At 45.4% G+C, this 19,803-nt stretch overlaps 2 protein-coding genes across 9 annotated transcripts; one reads left to right on the top strand and one right to left on the bottom strand.

The window, feature by feature from the left end:
- Positions 1–406: 406 nt before the first annotated feature.
- Positions 407–5,452, bottom strand: NPHS2 (NPHS2 stomatin family member, podocin). Of its 5 annotated transcripts, none has more exons than XR_014932968.1 (8): positions 5,143–5,452; positions 4,803–4,906; positions 4,221–4,293; positions 3,843–3,925; positions 3,146–3,349; positions 2,397–2,456; positions 1,491–1,569; positions 407–786 (listed from the first exon to the last, which is right to left on the bottom strand). XR_014932968.1 is itself a non-coding variant. In XM_015869749.3 (8 exons), exons 1-8 carry the CDS (start codon positions 5,414–5,416, stop codon positions 508–510), a joined length of 1,152 nt encoding a protein of 383 aa, XP_015725235.2. In that variant the 5' UTR covers positions 5,417–5,452; the 3' UTR covers positions 407–507. The 5 variants fall into 5 exon arrangements, 3 of the variants coding, with proteins under 3 accessions (XP_015725235.2, XP_085368230.1, XP_085368229.1); XM_015869749.3 differs by having other exon boundaries at positions 2,401–2,456; XM_085512104.1 differs by lacking the exon at positions 1,491–1,569.
- On the top strand, positions 5,453–17,631 carry TDRD5 (tudor domain containing 5). Of its 4 annotated transcripts, XM_032446147.2 has the most exons (13): positions 5,453–6,404; positions 6,533–6,764; positions 7,662–8,063; positions 8,208–8,332; positions 10,293–10,340; positions 10,467–10,687; positions 11,472–11,678; positions 12,154–12,220; positions 12,742–12,942; positions 13,433–13,594; positions 14,261–14,407; positions 16,223–16,436; positions 17,240–17,631. In XM_032446147.2, exons 2-13 carry the CDS (start codon positions 6,542–6,544, stop codon positions 17,440–17,442), a joined length of 2,220 nt encoding a protein of 739 aa, XP_032302038.2. In that variant the 5' UTR covers positions 5,453–6,404; positions 6,533–6,541; the 3' UTR covers positions 17,443–17,631. The 4 variants fall into 4 exon arrangements, with proteins under 4 accessions (XP_032302038.2, XP_085368221.1, XP_085368222.1 ...); XM_085512095.1 differs by lacking the exon at positions 13,433–13,594; XM_085512096.1 differs by lacking the exon at positions 16,223–16,436.
- Positions 17,632–19,803: the final 2,172 nt, after the last annotated feature.

The raw sequence follows: 19,803 nt of genomic DNA, 5'->3' as shown, positions 1-19,803 counted from the left end.
CTGCATGTTGAGCCCCTCCCCCTTTCCCTTGTTTGCCAGGCTCCCACCCACACCTGCCCGGCTGTTGTCTATTCCCTGCCAAGTCACACAGAGGAAAAGGCACCTTAGGAAGGATCCCATCTCTACCATCCAACTGCTCCCACTTTCTCAGGACGCAGCATGTAACTAATGATGTGAGACAGGCTGTCTGTTTGGAGTCAGGCTTTCCTGACAGTGTGATGGAGTAGGACAGATTAGATCCAAGGGATCTTTTGTGTCAAGGTACATCAGGTGATGTGTAAGGGAAGGGATAACACTTCTCCCTCAGTCCCCTGCTCACATTTGCACCAACACATCGTGTTCCATATTTTTCCCTTTCCAAAACAAGCAGAAGCTTCTTTCATGTACAATCTACTTTTATGTTACAGGTCTGGGCTGCCTTCCCTCCTGCCTCCAGTCCAGTACCTGCTGGTGGGCTGCCCATAGACCAGCCATCTTGCTCCTCCCTGAGCATTTCTGGGAGAACTCTTAGAGCATAGGTGAGTCCTTGTTGTCTTTCACACTTTCTGGGAGCTCTGTATTGTCTGTGATGATGGTGCTCACTGCTGGAGGGCTGCGGGTAGCTGGAGAGACCAGATTCGTGGGATCCAAAGGTAAGGGCAAGATGAAGGCAGCAGGTTTCTCTGCAGCAAGGGAGTGCAGTGCATGAAGGTAACGGAGCTGAGCAGCAGCAGGGACACTGGACAGAATCTCAGCTGCCATCCGCAGGGACTCAGAAGCAGCCTTCTCCCCCTCAGCAGCAATCACCTACCAACGAGGAGAGTGATATTTTTGTGAGGCAGGGACTAAGGGGTATGGGCTATTTATTACAGAGGGAGGTTGCTACCATGAACTTTCCAGGGCCCCTGTGATTGTAACATCCCTGTTGTCCCGATCATGGCACATACTAGACCTCATGTCTAATTTGCTTTAACTAAAGCTACATGAACTTTGAGTGCTGCTAGTTCTATCAGAGCTTACAACTGGGTATATGCATGCTTCAAAAGCATGTGAGAGGGCAGCCCACAAGCTAAGCTTGTGAGAATACTGAACACAAATCCTACCTAGGCTCAGTGTAAGGTATGGAAGACAGCACTAGGTGTGGGGTACATGACAGTGGTGGCAGGGTGGCAGCCCAGCTCTGCCCTCCTGGCTGGGTCTCTAAGCAAGAGTGAAACCCAGAGAAGGGAGTGGTTCTCACAGGCATTATGGGTCAGGGATGACACCAGAGCTCTTACGTGTCTTTCTGACCTGTGTATAGGCACCAGACCTGGGATTCCACTGTGCTGGCCCATGCTTTTACTGCAGCTCACCTTGCTTGACACAGCTCTTGAACAGGATATGAAGATCTTGAACAGATCTTCCCAGAGCTGTTACCCTAGTGTGGCATGTTCCAAGGATCTCAAACCAGGGTGGGAAAAGGAAAGAGGGATGCTTTGGAAGGAGACGGGAGGTATTCGGTGTTGGCATACCCGCACTTTGGCCTGCCTCTGGGCTTCCGCTTCCACAGCCAAGGACTGCTGGACTTCAGCAGGCAGCTGCACGTTGTTGCTGTGGTAGTGAAGGATAAGGATTAGTGGGGCTCTAGGCTCATCTGACAGCCCTGTACTGCCCTCTAGGGCTTAGAATGGGCTCACAGAATGGACTCTACAGATGTTCAGGAACATCCATTGCTCTCTGCATATCCCTCTGTGGATGACTCCCTTTAGCATTCTACTTCAATTTCCATCTTTCTTTTCCAGCCTGGTTTTGTACAGATCCAAGATGGAATCATTAGAAGATAATTATCATGATAACTAGATCATCAGTGATGTACATGATCGCTAGGCAGCAGAGAGGCCTTTTCTATTTGTGCCTCTGAGGCTTGAACTTCAGGCTTATGAAGTCTGTGACATATCAGAGGATCCACTTGGAGACTGCTCTCAAGACAGCCACAGGAACTGCCTTCTCTTTACAGATTTGCTTCTCTGCTGCCTGGCTCTCTATGTGATGACCAAGTCCCACCTTTTTCTACAGCCTTCTGAGAGTTGAGTCCAACCACTGCTAAGACCCTGAGGGCTTTGATCTAGAGTGGGACACAAGTTCAGTGCCAGCTGTGACTCTCAGACTAACAGAATTGGGTACAAACTCTGCCTACAGAAGAGTTGATGAGATCCCACCTAAGAATTTTGCATCTGGCCGTCAGTGTAGGAGCACGTACCATCTTTGCACATGAAAGTTTTATGTGGGACAGAGGTTTGAAAGGGGTGGTGAAAACAAGGAAGTAAGGAATGCAGAATAGCTGCAGGGAGAGAGCCAGGGGCAAAGAAGAACCACGAGCAAGGCAGAATGGATACTTGCAAAATGGCAAGGAAGTCTCCGCTACCAGCACTTCCTACCTACATTTCTGTTCTCTCCACTTTGATCCCCCAGCAGCCTGTAACCGCATCCAAAGCCACCTGTCAAAAGGAAGATATTTTAGAACATAAGGAGAACACAAGCCCTTGTCCAGGCCCTCAAAGGGACTTAGACAGTCCAGGAATATTAATTCAAGGCAGTAAGGCAGATTTATTATATACTGTGTGCAGGCTCTTGGAAATAAAAATTATACCCTTCACTTCTGATTTGGATTTGCCCTGAGGGTTTAGTATGATTTAGCTAGTCGTCCATGCTGGTTAGACTGTAGAATCAATCCACTTCCATAGGAAACATTCAGCTCCTGACTGATACATTCATGTTTATGTGTTGTGGCCACAGGGAACTGCTTCTGAAGATCCCGTGTATTCAGGGTTTATGGCATCTCTCTCACAATGCAGAAAACCATTCTCATGAGAAAATCCTCTCTGGAATAAGCACAGAACCTGAGGTACTGCAAAGCACTGATGAAAAGGGTTTAAGGGATTCCTTTATGCTTCTCACATCACAATGTTTGCTATTACGCACAGATGCTTGTGAGACCCACGCTGTAAATCCTTCCCCTAAAATGATCTTTAAAAAGAGAAAAATCTCCTGTTTTTCTATGAAGGAGACACGCTATTACACTCTTTTGCAAAATAATGTCTGTGATGCAGGATTGATTATCTTCCAGGCTTGTTAGCAGAGCCTTAATTGCCGGCTTGCTCCACCCTCTACCCAGCTGCAGAAGCACCTTTATCTCCTGGCTGATGCTCTTTCTCTCCAACAGAAGTTCAGAGAAGGCTCGATGTGCCAGGAGGCGCTTTGTGGTGGTCTGCACCAGCAGCTGGATGGCACTGGAGATGCTGGTGAGGGTGGTGAGGAGAAGAGAGGCATTCTCCAAACGGTAATAGCAGACAGCATCTATCTCCAGTGTAACCATGTCTTTAGTTACCACCTAAGCAGAAGATATGAAACAAGATGAATATGGTTCTGACAATTTTAAGGTAGCACAGAAAAGTACACATGTATGGGAAAGAAGAAAAGTTAGGTTGCTTTGTCTTTGTAGTTACCAACCCTGCTGCCCTGACCTTAGGCAGTATGTACCCCACAGTGTGATGGGTAAAAACTGCTCTAAAATCCATAGCCCAGCCACTTCCTATTGGTTACCACTAAAGCTTATCAAATTGAATGGGATCAAAAGCGATGGCTTTAAAATGGCAGGGAGGTAAAGGACATTTTTCATCCATTCACAGGAATCCAGCAGCTAAGGCTTTGCCAGAGTGGCTTGATGTAAGATCTTCAGTGAAATAACCTAAGAACTGGCAACATTTAATGCTATCTTGTGGCCAGTGGAGTGACATGGAACCAGAATCAGAGCTGTCATCAAGCACAGCATGACCAGATAAAGAGACCCAAGAATTAACATAAAGAAGGGATGGTAGTCGTACCTGGTGGAAGGGGATCTCTAGGGTTTTGAGGCGGAGGTCCACTTTGTGATATGTGTCCAGGCAGGGAAGGTAAAAGAAAAGACCTGTGGGAGGAAAAGAAAGTCTTTGGGTGATCATCAAAACCACAGAAATTGCTTCTTCAGCTCTAGGGAGTGGTAGAGGGGATGGTGTACAGAACTATGAAGGAATAGCAATATATAGGTTCAAATTGTGGGTCTACTTCTGTATTGGGAAAAGCCATTGGAAGCTGATGGACCTAAGAACGACATTGTGTCTCGTGGTTAACTGTACCTGCCTGGAGGGTACCAGAACAAGAGCTTTGGTAGAGCATGATGAAGAGGGATAAAATGGCTGGGGGGAGCTCAGTAAGCATCTTACCAGGCCCTCTGGCCCTGCCAGGAAGGAGATGCCCAAGCCGGAAAACAATGGCTCTCTCATACTCCCGTACTACCTGCAGAGGGAAACAAAAGCTTGGCTGGAGTGGAAGGCATAGGACTGGGGGAAAAAAGCCTCACCGGGCTGTGCATAGGAAGACCTCTGTTCTGGTAATGCCCTTTGAAAGGAGGATTTCAGCAGATCAGGTCAGCATTCCTGCTTTATTATGGTTTGGCTGAAATTGAACACCTTGAGCTTAATCTATTTCCTGAGAAGCACTAATCAAAGTATGTCTACTTGTAATCATGCCATAAATCAGAGAAAACTGGAGGAAGAGGAAAAATCTGCTATTAATTGAAAGATCAATCTGCCTTTAAATTTGTAACACCAAATCTATTTCAGCCTGCTGCTGCAATGCAACTATCCCTGGATTGGGAGAGCTGAAGATTATGTTTAAAAGTGAGCAGACCTGCAATCTGTTTAATAACAAGAAGCTAAGCCAAAGCTGTCTGCTTACGACCAACACATGCTGGTCATATCAGACACCAAATCCAACATCTGAAGAGGCATCATGCCTATTCTTACCTTCATGCAGAACCAGACAGATATGGGGAAAGTCATGATGATGAACAGGAAAGACAATATAGTCAGAAGCCACTCACAGATGTTGAGACCAGGAGACTTCATACCTAGGGGGAAGTCCAACATGACTGTGTTAGGAAAACAGATATTTGCTAGACAGCACTGATCTGCCTGTACTGACTGTAGAAGCTGGCTGGAGCTTCCCATAACCTGTCCTGAGGACAATTACTTATCTGTGCAAGGTATGATAGCACTCACCATGCAGAAAGCAAAGTCACGCTGTCACCCACACAGTGTCAAAGAGCCCATAGCTTTTCTGCCCCTTCCCTTCTATAAATCATACCTTCTTCTTGATGCTCGCTGTCCAGCAACATCATTGCCTCCATTTCTTCATCAGATATCACATCATCCACGTCCACCACTGTGGATGTGTGCACCCTACCATCAGTTCCTACAGCGCTCTTAATCTCCTTTTTCTCCTGCCTTATATCTCCTGTTTCTTTGCTGGCTTCTTTGCTTCTCTCCCTCTTCTCCTGTTTCCTCTGTGTAGCTGGAGACTGTCTCTTTCTCCTATGGGACTCCCTGGAAGAGCTTCGAGATCTCTTATCCATCCTCATCTGATTCTCAGCACCGAGGAGCACACAGCTTCCTATGGGGCTGGGATGAATCCCTGCTTGAATTTATTGCTGCAGGCAGAAAATCCAGGCAGGGGAGGAGAGAAGAGGAGGTGTCAGATCAAGGAGGCTTGATCAAGGTTACCACAAGCTTGTCAGATGTAATGGACAGTGAAGTGAGCAAGCTGTTTCCCTCCTGCTCTGCTCTCATCTCACACAGCTGTTGAAATGATACAGAACGTTAGACCTGAACATGGTGAACTCCAGGAAGACATTCTGTTTGTACCTTCCTGCCTTTGGAAATCAAATGCATGCAATCAAAAGCGCTCTGATGATGTTTAATAGGTGGTTTCTGCAAAGCTGTTGAAAAACAACCTGCAACCCCAAGTGGTCTGAGTGTCCAGCACAATGAGCTCCCAGTTCGATGTGATGAACAAGGAGGTCATTGCATGCACAAAGCTATTGAATTTGTGTCCGAATTGCCAGCAGAGCTTGTGTGTAAAATGCCTTCGGAGCTTTTTTACCACAGAAAGAGCTTCCATAGGGCACAGACTGTGGTGCCGTCTGTGCAAACCTCTGCAAGGAGCTCACACTGTGTCACAGCAGGGCTGAAAGAAATCAATGCCTGATGGCAATCACACTAACGATGCTCAATGGGCAGTGCTGAGCTCAGGGTTTCCCACTCGGCCTCTGGCAGATCCGCCATGCGGGGGAGCTGCTGGAGGCAGCTGGGGAGGCGCTGGTTTTGTTTTCTTAAAGATTCCTGTTTTATTGCGGGCTGCCCAGAGGCAGGATGTTAAAGCAGGGGGGGCAGGTGTGCCAGCTCTCTGCTTTCTCGTTGCAGTGATGAATACAGGAGGCTCATAGTAAAACAGCCACGGCGAAGCGCTGTGGAAGCACGGCCCCACTCCACACCTCAGCGCGGAAGGGCGGGAAGGCAGCGCGCAGGCGCAGTGCGGCCTCGTGGCGTCGTGTTGATGTCGGGGCTGAGGTAACGGGGCCGGGGACTGGGAGCGCTGTGGGGTTTGAGCCGCTGTTGTTCTGCCTTTCGGTTGTGATGTGTTCAAAAGTCATTTAGAGCTATGGAGTGAGGTGTTTTCTGCTTGTTGTCTCTCCTAGAGCGCAGCCATGTCGCAGCTCATGGAGCTACTGAAGAAGGAGGTGAGGTCGCAGCTGCTGGCTGCCAAGGAAGGCCTCAGCCCTGAGCAGCTGGAGCAGGAGTACCTGGCCATGGTGGGCCGCCCGCTGCCGCTGCGGGAGCTGGGATTCAGCTCCACCATGGAGCTGGTGGCCAGCATGCCCGGAGTGGTCCAGATCTGCCCCAGAAGCAGAGGCGGGGTTCTCCTCAAAGGTGAGGCCTTCCTCATTGCAGGTAGAGAAGGGTTGCTTGGAACCGTGGCAATGGGGTGGAGTTCCAAAGTGAGGGGTTTGTGGTAGGGAGCACAAAGGCTGTTCTGTATCTCTCCATTGTTGCTGGTGTTCTTGGCACTTCCTTTCTGTTCTAGCTGCTTTTTGCTGTTTGGGTAAGTGGCAGAGTACAGAAAGGCAGTGGGTGAGTGATGATCAGTAACCAGTTCTGCTTTGGAGCTGCTGGGCTGTGTGTGGACTGGATGACCTCCAGAGAGGCTCTCTACACCAGTTTTTGGTGTGATTCTGACCTGTTTTTGCTTGAGGATTAGGATTGAGGGTGAACCTGGACAACAGGTGCACAAAAACAACCCTTTTTTTTGGCAGCTTTTCATTTTGTGAAGCTTAGGAGCTTGTTGGATTTTAGTATTTGGTTGTGTTGGTTTTTTTTTCATAGCCACTTTCAAACAAGGCTCAGTTAATCAACATCCTGATGCTCTTAAGCTGTGTTGAGATTGCACTGTAATTCAGACTGAGAGAAGCAGTGAACCATTTACTGTTTCCCAACAAAACCCACAGCAGCTGGCATTCTTCTTGTGATGCACTATGCATTTGACCAGCCCTCCTTCTTTCTGGGTTTATAGGGCAGAGGGTGCAGATTAGCTGTTAAATTTGATTCCATCCATTTTGTAGAGGGAAAGGAAAAGTGCTCGTTGGACTAAAATCCAGACATGGCTTAGTGGGGTTGCTTCTAGACAAGACACCTATCTACAAACAGCAATGGAAAAAGTGGAAAGAACAGTTTTGCTTATGTCAAGTATATATATTTTCTATTAATGGTTTACAGTTTCAGTCTTCTAATAACTAATAAATAGCTAATATTTTTTTTTTCCTATTGTAGCTGTTGCCGATGAGAAGACCAAAGATATTTCCAAGCTGATTTCCAGACAGAAATCGAGTGGTAAAGCACGGAATGTTGCTAGGAAGCAAAGAGCTGCTTTTCTCTCTCAAAATCAACGGGGTTTGCCTCCAAAGGGCAAGAGCCGTGTCCTGCCAGCAGCAGTGAAGAGGGAGCTGCAAGATCTCTTGAGTTCCTCACCAATTCTGCTCTTGGATTTCAATGATGCATATTATACACGCTTTAAGCGGACGTTCCAGTACAAACAGTATGGATTCTTGTCTATATTTGAAGTCTTTGAAAGCATGTCTGATATAATTACGGTTAAGGAGACAAGAAGAGGTTCCTTGATAACCCTGAAAAAGGGCTCATCAAGTAAGATAGAGCAGGAAAAGATGCCACAAGGTAAGGCTGTGTGTTAGTTAGCTGGAAGCATGAGATTGGGAAAATGCCACCAGTGCTTTCATTTTTCAAGTGTTTTGTCTTTCTGTTTAATATGTATCTGCATCGGCCCAAGAGAGAATAACAGCCAAGTTATTGTCTTTGCAGTACTCATGGCTGAGATGCCTCCTTTGGAACCCAGCTATGAGACAGAGATCTTCCATCAGGCAACAGAAGAAAAGTCAGAACCAGTGGATGCACAAGCAATAGGTCTGAGTGATGGCCTGGAACAAGTGAGTAGCTGGTTGAGTGCTCTGTAGGTTCTTCATTGCTTAATCACAGATTGGAGGCTCTTTTTTCACTTCTGTTATTGCTGAGGTTACATTGTTGATGCACTGCTGCTTACAAAAATTTTAGTACCTGTTTTAGATAAGTCTGAAAGTGGCAAGACTCCAGGTTGGTAGATATCTTCATATGACCTAACCTAGGTCTTTCTCTTCTCTCTTTCTGGTCTCCTGATCTGTGTTAAAGACCATCCAAGGTCAGTTAAGCATCATCTCGTTCCCTGATAGCTGTGGTGATACCCTTTAGTAAGTTTATTTGTTATTACACCTTAGTAGTGTGAAGATCTGTGGAATTTCCTTGGCTGTGGTAGGCAGAGTTCAGTGTCTTGTTCAGTCTGGTTAGCCAGGAGGACAAAGTTGGGTGATGATTCTTTTGGAGGCTTTGATTCCTACAGTTCCAGTTCAGTGACTAAATGATGTGGTCAGGTGGGGCACGAAAAGAATTGTTGTCTTTTTTTCCTTTTACTAAAGAGAACCAGTAAGACTTTATTCACTGTCTGGCAGTCAGCCTTGAGCTTGTAAAGAAGTTTTAGATCAGTGTGATGAAGCAGACAGAAATTCTTCTTAAATCAAGTGCAGTCTGCCTGTTGAGTCTGAAGGGCAAAAAAGAGGACTGTGATAACCCTGACCTCAAGTGAGGTTTTTGTGCTTTCATATCACAATGGGAACCCGTTTAAAGACTTAAACTGCTTAGGTCACTAAAGGTGTTTGTTCAGCTTGTATTCCCCGTGACACATTAAGCTTGTTCTTCCGCTTTAAAAGAGACAGAAAGGAGAGGAAAGCTAGTTGGAATGTGGGATATGCAGTGAATGCTTGTTCATCAGGATGCTGCAAGGTAGAGGGGAAAGAAGTGACCTGATCCCTGCCCTGCTGTAAGGTATCCAAGTATCCTGTCACCAGAAACTAATAATGGAAGGGAAACTAATAATATGAGGAACATGGGCTAAGTCAATCTGCTCTGCTCTGAGAAGGGGAGAGGTGTATGGAACTGCTGCTCTCAGTGGCTTTTCTTGGCCTCAATTGAAGGAAGGGGTCTTTCACACCACTGTGGCAGCTGCCCATCCATCTTAGGGAAAGGATTAGCCAGTCTCACAGGCTGTGATATATTACAGGGGTAGCTTGTAGTGTTTTCTTGTTTTCTCTTGTTATCCTTGGATTCCTGCTCAGGCAGGAATTTCCTCAGCTGCTATTTAACTTAACAATTCACTCAAAAAGTTGTAACTCAAAAAAAAAAACAAACAACTCAAGGGCATTAGCTCTTGCTCTGTCTGTAGAAGGAGAGACTTATCTCCTTATTGAAAAAAAAATGTTTAGAAGAGCCAGTGTTGCAAAAAATGTTGCTTGCAGTTGGATTAGGCAGATAAGCGATGTTGTATGTGCTGGAAGACATTCCCCATGTGTTGCTTGATCTATAATGCAGTGTTAACTTGTAGCTTGTTCATTATGGGACAAAATGAAATCATTTTGACTTCTGATCTTTGGAGGGATGCCGTTTGCTGCCACAGAGGAAAGCTCTTGAGGCAGTGAGAGAGTAGCTTATGTAAGATTAAGGTTCCCTTCCACAAAAAAAATTGTCAGCTGCACTAGGCATTCACAGACAGATCTCTTGAGTGGGGAAAGAACAGAATTTACTTGTTTTTATCCTTAGGAGATAGCTCTAGTGTGAAAATGTCACTTGAATCGCTTTCAGATGGCTTTCCTGGTTCATTACTCTTTCATGGTCACAGAGCATACAAAGTAGTATCTTTTGGGTAAAATCCAACAAACCTTAAGAAACATATTGTTTTAGCAATAGCTGTTTTCTGTTTTTGTCTAAATCCAGGACATGACTCCAGCTTCTTTTCTCCTTGTGCAAAGTATTGTTGTTACAGTACTGTTATTTACTGATTTCCTTTGTTCTTCCCTTTAGGGGGAAGAGAGAATGAATGCTCCCAACACAGAGGAAGTTCTAACCCAGGTTTGCACATTTGCTGATTCAGTAATTCATAGGCTCCAAGCAAAACCTGACTGAGGCAGTTATTCGTGTATGCTCAGTGAGTGAATTCAGAGATGCGAGTACCAGCTCCCTCTTATCTCTTTGTAGCACCAGGATTTGGAACAGTCCAGGCTGGACTTAATGACAGTGACTCCAGACATCCCTCCGGATGCAGTTCAGGACAGAAGACTTTGCAGTTTACCTCCACTGGAGACAAGGTGCTTGGTGGGAGTAACTGTGAATTTAGTAGTCTCTCCCAGTGAGTTCTACATCCACGTCTGCAGTGCAGAAACCTCTGATAAACTGGGGGATCTCATGATTGAGATGAGGTGAGAATGCTCTATGCTGATTGATAGATAACTATTGCCTGTTGTGTTTGTGCTGAGAGAACAGGGCACCCAGCTGGGTAGTTACAGTTACTGCTGGCTTGGTAACTTGAAGTGGAGATGCCTGTGCTGTCTGAAACCTGTTCATAATGCTTATCCATTCCTTTTAATTAGCAAGTCAAAAGTCAGAGGTGAATGTTCTGTAATAGTGGTGCTGTGGATTATTGTGCTTACTGTGAAAATAAATAGGAGCTATTACTTTCAGAGCAACCTGTGTATATTTGAAAGCATGCAGAGGCTCATCAGTGACTGTCAGTTACATTATGCATTTGAGATTCTGTTCCACCACAGCAGTTCTGTAATTGCTGCTGTGTGTTGAGGAAGCACTTGATGTCCATGGGGCACATACGAATGAAGTTATAAGTTCTGCAGGCAAATACTTAAAAGAATGTGTAGCCAACGCTCTCAAATCTGATTTACAATAAATAGTGATGTACCCAGATCATGTTAAAAGTTAATGACTAGAATGACTGTATTTAGCCTCAGAAATTCTCTTTAATTGGACTCCAGGGAGAACACTCAAATGTTGAAATTTAGGTTTGCATTTCTTATAGTCATTTCAGTTTGAAGTTCAACAGAACAGTGGTGTAAGTCATCCGTTTAAGCCTCTTCTGAAAATTTGTGTTGTTGGAATTTGAGAAATCGGGATTCTTTTGAAGTCCTATGTATTTTTGTGTTCGTCTTTTGCATCCTTCCAAGCACAGTCTTTCCTTGTGATGTTTTGCAGGTGCTGTTATTCAAATAAGCTTGTTTCTGATCGTTACGTCATGCCTGAGTCTTCAATACAGCCTGGACAGCTTTGCTGTGTGATGTTCTTGCAGTGGTGGTACCGAGTTATCATCCACCGTAGAATCAGTGAGCAGGAAGTGGAGGTGTTCTACCCAGATTATGGGAACATGGGCATTGTCCAAAAGTCTTGGCTGAGATTCCTCAAGTAAGTAGATTACACATAGTTGACAGAATTGTAGAATGGTGGAGGTTGGATCTCATCCCTCACTTCAGGTTCCATGAGTGGATATAAACATTCTCTTCAGTAGTCATCAGTTGAAACGGGCTGGGTTTTTGGTGTCAGAGGTACTTGTTTGCCTCTACAATTTAATATCTTTTTGTTCTTTGGTTCAAAAGTCATTGTTCTCTGTCCATAACTTTGTAGTCATAAGGGGTTGTGATAGAAAGATGCTTGGATGAGGGAAGGCATAAAAGATGAGTTGTTAGTGCAGTTCCTGCTGTGCCCATTCCCTGGATAATGAAGTGTTTTCCAAAGTTTCCCGTTATAAATGGAAAATCCAGTACTCCACCCTTTATTCCTAAGTTGATTTTCTTCAGACCCAAAACAGGAGTAAGTTCTGCTCTCCTGGCTGTTTGCTGTGTGTTTGCTGTAATGACTGTGCCTTTGTTTTATATTGCAGATGGTGCTACTTGAAGCTCCCAGCTCAGGCCATCCCGTGTTCCTTGGCATGGGTGAAGCCCGTGGAGGTGTGTGTTCATATGTAGTTTTGTCTACTGATATACATACAGAGCCTGTCAAGAAGAGAGAGGTTCTTTAACCAGATAAGGACAAATATTTGGATTTATTCAGGTCCCTCTGATGTTTACAGCAGAATTGTTGCTGTTGTATTCAGTGGAATGCGACTGCTTCTCTGCAAGTGATAACCTTTTCATTGTTTCTCCCTTAGCTTGTAGTAGTCTTACTTCTATCATTTAAGAAACAGATAGCTACTGTTAGGAAAATGAGCAAGCGTTTTTTTCCCCCACCAGTGGTTCTCCAGGGTCCTTCTAAAACGTTGGTAGATTCAGCCTTGTTTTAAAACGTTGACACCAAGCTTTAAGTGAGTTAGGTGCAATCAAAAAAGCCATAGAATTAGAGGTCAGCCTGCGTTTTTGTCCCTAGGCTGCCTTGCCCTAATTGTCCTCCTGATGAGTGTTCAGAAGGGAAAGTCTCAAGTGATTGATTCTGGTCTGTTTATAGTAACCTCATATTCTTGTTTCTTCTTGAGGATACGTGGACCAGTGAAGCAACTCTCCAATTCCAGGAGCTGTGTTACTCGAAGGTCCTTGTGGGTATTGTGGATGAATACGTGAATGGCATTTTGCATCTCTTTCTGTGCGACACATCATCTGAGGAAGATGTCTATGTTCACTCTGTCTTGAAGGATAAGGGATATGCTGACATCTGCAAAGAGAACTTACATTCCCAGGTCAGGAGGGAGGAATGTGCTGCTGTAAGAAAGGGCAGGGATAGGATCTGTTGAGTGCCTGTAATGTGAAGATTTTTAGTACTCTCATCATTGAAGTTTGGTTATGCCTTTAACAAACTGAATTACAGAGATGGTCTTGATTAAAAGCATCTTATTTTGCCAGTGAAATGTGCAGTGTGGGTCAGTATAAGCATGGTGATTGCACGCTCCACCTAGGACAGACATTCAGGATATAAACCATGGGCCAGGGAGTGGTTATGAGTTAGGTCAGTTTGTATCATTATCTAGATGTCTTGATCTCTATTGATAAGAACTGTGTGGGTCTGAAAACCATGAGAAAAATGCTGCTGGGATTATGTATCTCAGCAGGAAGTCGAGCTTTACTGCCTGGAGTATGCTTCTTTTTTCTTTCTGCTACTGGGGGTATTTACAAATGAGCTTTCTTAATTGTACTGTGTGTTGCTTTTTGTTATTGTTTGTTTGTTACTAGGGGTTCAAGGAATTGAATCCTTTAGCCTTGTACGTTCAGTCCAGTGCAAAGCAGGAAAGTGCTGAACTGGCGGGGCCAGATCTTTGCTTGCAGCAGGATTCTCTAGGTGCAGATAATGAAGCATCAAGCTCCAGACTGGACAGGGAGGAACTGTGTAATCAGGTGGGCATTTGGCTGTGGTGTAGCCATCATTCAAAGGAATCAACTCCAGAGGTTGGTTGACATATATTGGTTTAATACCATGCACTTCTTCAGAGAGCTTGGAAGCAGGACTAAAAAAACACCCAACACTGTTACCATAACGTGTTTTGAGTTAAAATGAAGCATGTCTAATGTGACACTTCTTACTCAGCTAACATTTCCTTGTAACTGCTCTCAATGCAGGGAAACTCCCTTAATGTAGTCAAAGCTTAGACTTGCCCTGATGGTCTTAACAACTTGCTGCTTCCCCACCACACACACACACCTCAATTGCCACTTAAATACAAAATATGTGGGTGCTGTTGTACCAGGTTTCTTAGCCCGGGACATTTCTACATGGTGATGTTCTCAGAAGGCTGCATTAACTGAGCAACATTCTTGAAGAGTATGATTTTGATCAAGGAACTAGTTTTATGGTGGTGGAAAGAAGTTAGGGTGACAGCTTATTTCTTGTTCATGCTGTTTCCTTTCCTCTGTGTTCCTTCTGTCATTTAAAGTTGCTAAAACTTCATAAAGAGCAGGGTGGGAAAATTTCTCTCTGTCAGAGTGATACCATCTGATTTGCTCCAGTGCCTCTTGATTTCTTCATGCTGGCTGTGTCCTTTCTTGCTTTGTCCATCTCCTTAGCAACAGAACCTGTGCACAGAGGAGAAATGGGATGATGTGCAGCCACTTCCAGATGAAGTGAATGACCCCAAAACAACAGACCAAGACCCCGAATTCACACAGGAGGATACAAATAAAACTTCTACTGACCTTATGGCAGTGGTTAAGGTAAGTTTTTTGTTTTTTTTTCTCAACCACAGCTGTTGGGATGGAGTTGTTTTAAACTGTAGGTAACTTTAATATCTTTAATTTTATTTTTAAGTTACTAATAATGAAACAATGACTGGCTATTGGTATGGGTCCAGAGGTGTGCGTTTACCTCTTTGCTGTTGTTTCTGGTGCTGCTGATAATACAGTAGTGTTTTACCGGTACATCAAAGCGTTCTGGAAGAAAGACTGTCAGTGGCAGCACTTGATGGATCAAACCTGGCCCTTCTTCACTCCTTGTGAGCTGACTTAAGCACACCCCTGCAAGAATGAAACCATGTGGGTATAGAAGCATGGGAATTTACTGGCTGGATCATGTTATCTGCCCCGGCTGCAGTCTCTTTAGAAGTGTTAGAGTAAGCGACAAGATTTTCTGTTAAGGAAGACTATGGGGTGAAAAGCGAAATCCTGCCTATATACACCTAGGGAAAAAGTGCTCTAGTCAGCTAGTTGTGACAAACAGAAGCTTTTCCTTTCTCTGTGTTGTCCTCATCTCTTGGCAACAGCAGATGTTGGTACCTGTAGTGTTGCCAGGTGGTATTCCACCCCCTTTCTACTTTTCATTGGTCTTGCTTTCCTTTTAGTGGTGATGATCTTAATTGTGTGAACTGGGAGGAAGTGTAGATAGTGCCTTCCTTATTTCCTGCCCCTCACAGCACTCTAGGGTGTGCTGTCTCTTTTATGAACAGCTTATTTATGAGTTCTGTGCATTCCAGCTTTTTCCAGTACTAATAGATGCTTCCACTGCCCTTCCTCCATGAATGGTCCTTCTTTGTCTTGAAGTGGCAGTGACACTTTGAGTCCCCCAGCAAAGATGGCGTGGTTAGCAAAGGGGCTGATTACCTTTTAATGTTGCTTTTCTTTCTTATTCTAACACTCTAGTTTTTATTGTGTGTTGGGCAGAAGCTACTAGTAGGCTGGTGGTATCAAGCTGAGTTGCTGGTTAATGTCTCTCATGCTTGTTGTTCAGGTTATTGCCTTGTTATCCTACCAGCATTATACTTCTCTTGCCCAGCCCTGTGGCTGTCCTTGCTGCTTCAAGAGTTTCTCACAATCCCACTGTGAGTGGCCAACTTAAGCTTCCTAAACCACCTTGTGTAAAATTGTTTTGTTCTGGGATGATCATCTGATCATCTCACCAGTGGGCAGTGCACCTCTGGGTGATGATTCACCTCATTGAAGGTGGGTGCCTTCCTTCTGCTGCTTCAGCAGAAGAAGCCTAGAGAGCAGGCACCTAATTTTTGAACAACTACAGTTGGGCAGATGAATTGCACTGTTGCTTGCCTGTTTCTCTACTTTTTCATGCTTCATGCTGAATCAGTGAATAACAGCACTGGCTTCAGTCCCAGTTTTTGACTGAGATGTAGGTGGTCACCTCTGGAACTTCAATTTAATTTGTATTTTTGTTAAAAAAACGCAGAGGAACTTCCTCTGACTCAGTTCCCACTCCCTTGTGGAAACTCTCTCTGTCATCACTGTCACTTGTTCTGTGTGGGGCTGCTGAGAGATGAGCCAGCTGTTAATTCTTTGCCTAAGACGTTCTAATTTGTATCTGGTAATAATCTGCCACTCTATTCAGCTCACTGTGCAGGAAGAGCTGCCCTTTGGCTGGGGTTGCAAGTAACCAGTACTTTAAAAAAATCCTGTTGCTGACATTTCAGTTCTTTATGAACTCTGAGGGAGATCATGAAGGTCAGGGCAGCTAATGAACTGAGTGTGCACTAATCACACCCTCTCCTGAGGGTTTATCGTTTGTTTGTTTTAATATAATTGCAGACACCTCATCCTCTTGGAGAGTCCTTAAGGCCTACTGTCTTCTTCAAGTCATTGGAAGACTACTTCTCCTTCCTCTATGTCAAGCAGCCAGCAGAAATGAGCCAAAATGGCCCTAATAATATAGAAGGATTTTCCAGCAAAGCCCAGACTTGTGAAGTTCTACATGCCTCTCTTCTGCTTATGGCAGCACCATTTATGCTGGACAACCGTAACAGTACGAATAGATTTATCAGTAAAGTTTAATGTAGAGGAAAGCTGAGCAATCTCTTACTGTGCCTTGAGACCTCCAGTCAGTGTGAAAGTATCCTAGGACTAGTGCTGCTTCTTTGCTAGACCTGATGGACTTGTTGGTATTTCTGTGGGGTGAGCTGTGGCAATAATAAATGGCTGGATGCAATGCTTTGTTTTAACCTCTGTGAGCAGAGATGATGGAGGTGTTTTCCTCTCAGGGATATATATATTTTTTTTGTGGTTCCTAGACTTTCTACTCTTTTCATGCTGAAGCTTTTGTTTTTTCCATTCTATACATTAGGCTATGTTCATTTCATAATGAGCATCTCTCCTTCTTCTAGCAGTAAGGGAGAAAAGCACTTTTTTAACCTTAAAAGGTCCGTGAAGGGGGGTATGTTGTTTCTCTGTTTTCAAAGTAATGAAAGAATTGACAGCCCCCGTGTGCAGGTTGCCCAGTTTACAAGCTGAAGTTAGTTGCCCAAGTTAGTATGTTTGTTTCTTGCAATAGAACAGTTGGTTTCTCTGGAGTTGAGGCTCCAGTCATCAAGATAGGAGCTGTTTGCTTTGAATCTACCTTCCCACCTATGAGGGGAAATAGGGATGAGAGATGGGGGGAGATGGAGAGAAACTCTTGGATTTCACCTTTTTCAAGTTCATTCAGTAAGTTTGCAGTAGGAAGTAGCCACACAATCGCTTGGTCAAGTCCAGGCAAACAGATATTGATATTTCTAAGCTGAAACTCTTTAGAGATACCATGTGGATATTTTTATGTCACTCCTTATGCAGATGATGAGAAAATGAAGAACAAAGACCTTCCTGAGGATCTTGCACTTGTCCAGCACAGAACCAGCGCACTGTCTGAGCAAGAAGTGTCCTGGAAGCTCTATGTCCCTCCTACCACGTTGTCTGCAGTGTTGGCAACTGCTGCACGCTTGGCCACTTGGCGTGGTTACTTCCACTGGCTCCCAGGCCCAAGAAAGAAGCTGTAAGAAGAGGTGAGAGAAGCAGATGGAGCTGCTGCTGAGGAGGGCTCCACGGAGCAGTGAAACATTACTGTGCTGTTGTTCTTTTAATTAAAAAGCACTTAATCATTTGAAAAACTTGTGTGACATCTCAGATGTGCCCTGTGTCTGTAGCACGTGTTACTTTCAGTTGAGGAAAATCCTGTTTTTCTTGTACTGGTGTTGTACTGCTTTGTTGCTCTTTAATGATTCAGAAGAACATCTTGAGTGTCACGCTGTGTTCTAACCTGAGGAGAGGAAAACTGGAAACGCATCCCTCCCTGGGTGTCCTTAACGTTGTGTACAGGAGGTGGTTTTTCTTTAACACAGTTGGTGCTCTTGTACAGTCCTCGCTGTTAGGAGCGCTGTATGCCAGCCCAGCCCTATCACTATCCACCCTTGCAAACAGCCATTCCCCCTCCTGTTTATATATGCTCCCTTCAAGTACATCATGGTTGGAAAGGCCACTATGATCATCTAGTCCAACCATCAGCCTTATGCCTGCAGACTGAGCTATGTCAGTCAGTGCAGCATTTACCCTTTGCTGGAGCACCCCCAGGGGCAGTGACCCCATTACCTCCCTGTGTAGGTAATGTGCTGGTATCTCACTGTGTGGCTGCTGAGGGCCTCCTTTCTAGGAATCAACTGGGTGCCTGGTTGATTCAGACCTAAGAGTTTTCCCTGAGAAGTATTGGTGAAGGAAAGAAGACTGTTTTCTTTGAATTTCATCATTTAGTTGTAACTTTTGAATGTGGATAAGGGTAAAACTGCAGAGTGCAAGAAAGAAAGTTGGTTGTTAGGGAACAGCTGGGCAGAAAGACAATGAAAGGAGGTGAATGCAGAGAAGTTGAGAGCTGTGGGGGTTATGTGTTGTGCAGCAGCTGTGTAGCCCTACAGGAAGTGTCAGAAGTTGCCTGACTTCTTGTGGCCCTGTGTTAAGGCCGTGAGGTTGTAGCAAAAATGAGAGCACAGCAAAATTGGGATGTGCATCTCTGTGACCTGAGGAGTGGGCAGTCTGAGAGAGAATGGAAATAAATAAGCCCCTGCACTCAGAACTGAGGGATGCCCTACCCATGGGAGCTGCTCATAGACAGCATCCTGCTGCTTTTTGGTAGCTCACCTGCACTGCTCGTCAAGCCCTGTAGTTCCTCCCATCTTTTTTGTATTGAGTTTATTTAGTGGTGGGTTTTGTGGCTCTGCTGCCTCATGCTGAGGATAAAACCTTGCTGTGGAGTGTTATAGAGAAGGGAGCCAGGTGGTAATTGGGTCAGGATCCTCCTGTTCCAGGCTGGGTCTTGGCTTTATCTCTAACCTGTGGGCACACAAGGTGCCTTTCTCCAGACCTGATCTCTGCTCTGTCTCCCCTCCTTTTGTTCGATCCCCTTCCCCTGCTGGTTTGTGGCCTGGTACATCTCTGGCACTACCTCCAGCACTGCTTGTATCGGTACCTTCTGCACTGGATCAGGGACTGTGACACTGCCTTAATTGAGTCTCAGTTATTCAGGTGAGGTGCAGAAAGGAAGGTAAGCTGGCTCTTCTAGCCCTGTGGCAGAGGTGCTATGCATTTTCTGGTTACCTGCTGGTGGTTCTGACAGCCCTCTTATCCCTCAGTGCCCACATGTGGGTGTGGACAGCAGAGACGTCTCTTAGGGTGCTGAGTGTGTAGTGTTGATGCGAGGCCGGGGTGTGATGTCCTGAAACACAGAAAGGTATAAGTAGATGCAGCTTGGCCTATCTGCCGTGTGTTTGCAGGCTGCTCGTGCACTGGATTGCACAGTGCCTTGGCGCAGCTCTGCTCAGTGTCCCCAGTGCTGCTGGGTTGCTGCTAGGTGGCGGCCGAGGTACAGCTCTGCTCTCTGCAGCCTGAAACTGCTCCTCTAGGGGGATCCCGGAGGGAAGGAGCTGCCGGAATGACTCTGCTGGGTGGGAAACATCCCTGTGCCTCTCAGCAACTCGAATCACGCAGGCACAGCTCACCCCATCCCTGCCGCTGACCATGTCCTTCAGTGCCACATCTCTGCTGTTATTAAACAGCCCTCCTGGAACTGCTCCCCTACTCCAGGTGACCTGGGCTGATCTTCCCAGAACAGCTCAGGTCACGTTTCTCATTCCCAGCAGGTCTCTGGTTGTACACACATTGCTTAAGAAGGTGGAAAAAGAGAAATTATTGCTTCAGGGACCAGAGTGTGATTCTGTACCTGCATCCCCTGCTCTCTGGGCATGGGGTGAACCTTGGCAAGCTGCAAAGCTTGGAGAGGGAGGTGAGCAATGTGTTTGTAACGGTGCTTATTGAGCGGGAGCCCCTGGGGCACAGCACCAAAGTGTTCAAAGCAAATGAGAAATGGAAAG

Source organism: Coturnix japonica, chromosome 11, assembly GCF_054131305.1.
Source record: "Coturnix japonica strain WE chromosome 11, WE-NBRP24, whole genome shotgun sequence".
Taxonomy (NCBI): Eukaryota; Metazoa; Chordata; class Aves; order Galliformes; family Phasianidae; genus Coturnix; species Coturnix japonica.
This window is presented reverse-complemented; position numbering and strand designations above follow the sequence as displayed.

What these genes read in the sequence shown, in the direction of transcription:
- TDRD5 (XM_032446147.2), top strand. Translation starts at nt 6,542, where the DNA reads ATGTCGCAGCTCATGGAGCTACTGAAGAAGGAGGTGAGGTCGCAGCTG. An exon ending in AGGCGGGGTTCTCCTCAAAG is followed by an intron (nt 6,765 to 7,661) that starts GTGAGGCCTTCC and finishes TTCCTATTGTAG; the next exon opens with CTGTTGCCGATGAGAAGACC. An exon ending in CATGGGTGAAGCCCGTGGAG is followed by an intron (nt 12,221 to 12,741) that starts GTGTGTGTTCAT and finishes TTTCTTCTTGAG; the next exon opens with GATACGTGGACCAGTGAAGC.
- NPHS2 (XM_015869749.3), bottom strand. Translation starts at nt 5,416, where the DNA reads ATGAGGATGGATAAGAGATCTCGAAGCTCTTCCAGGGAGTCCCATAGG. An exon ending in CTGTCTGGTTCTGCATGAAG is followed by an intron (nt 4,294 to 4,802) that starts GTAAGAATAGGC and finishes TTCCCTCTGCAG; the next exon opens with GTAGTACGGGAGTATGAGAG. An exon ending in GCATCAGCCAGGAGATAAAG is followed by an intron (nt 2,457 to 3,145) that starts GTGCTTCTGCAG and finishes TCCTTTTGACAG; the next exon opens with GTGGCTTTGGATGCGGTTAC.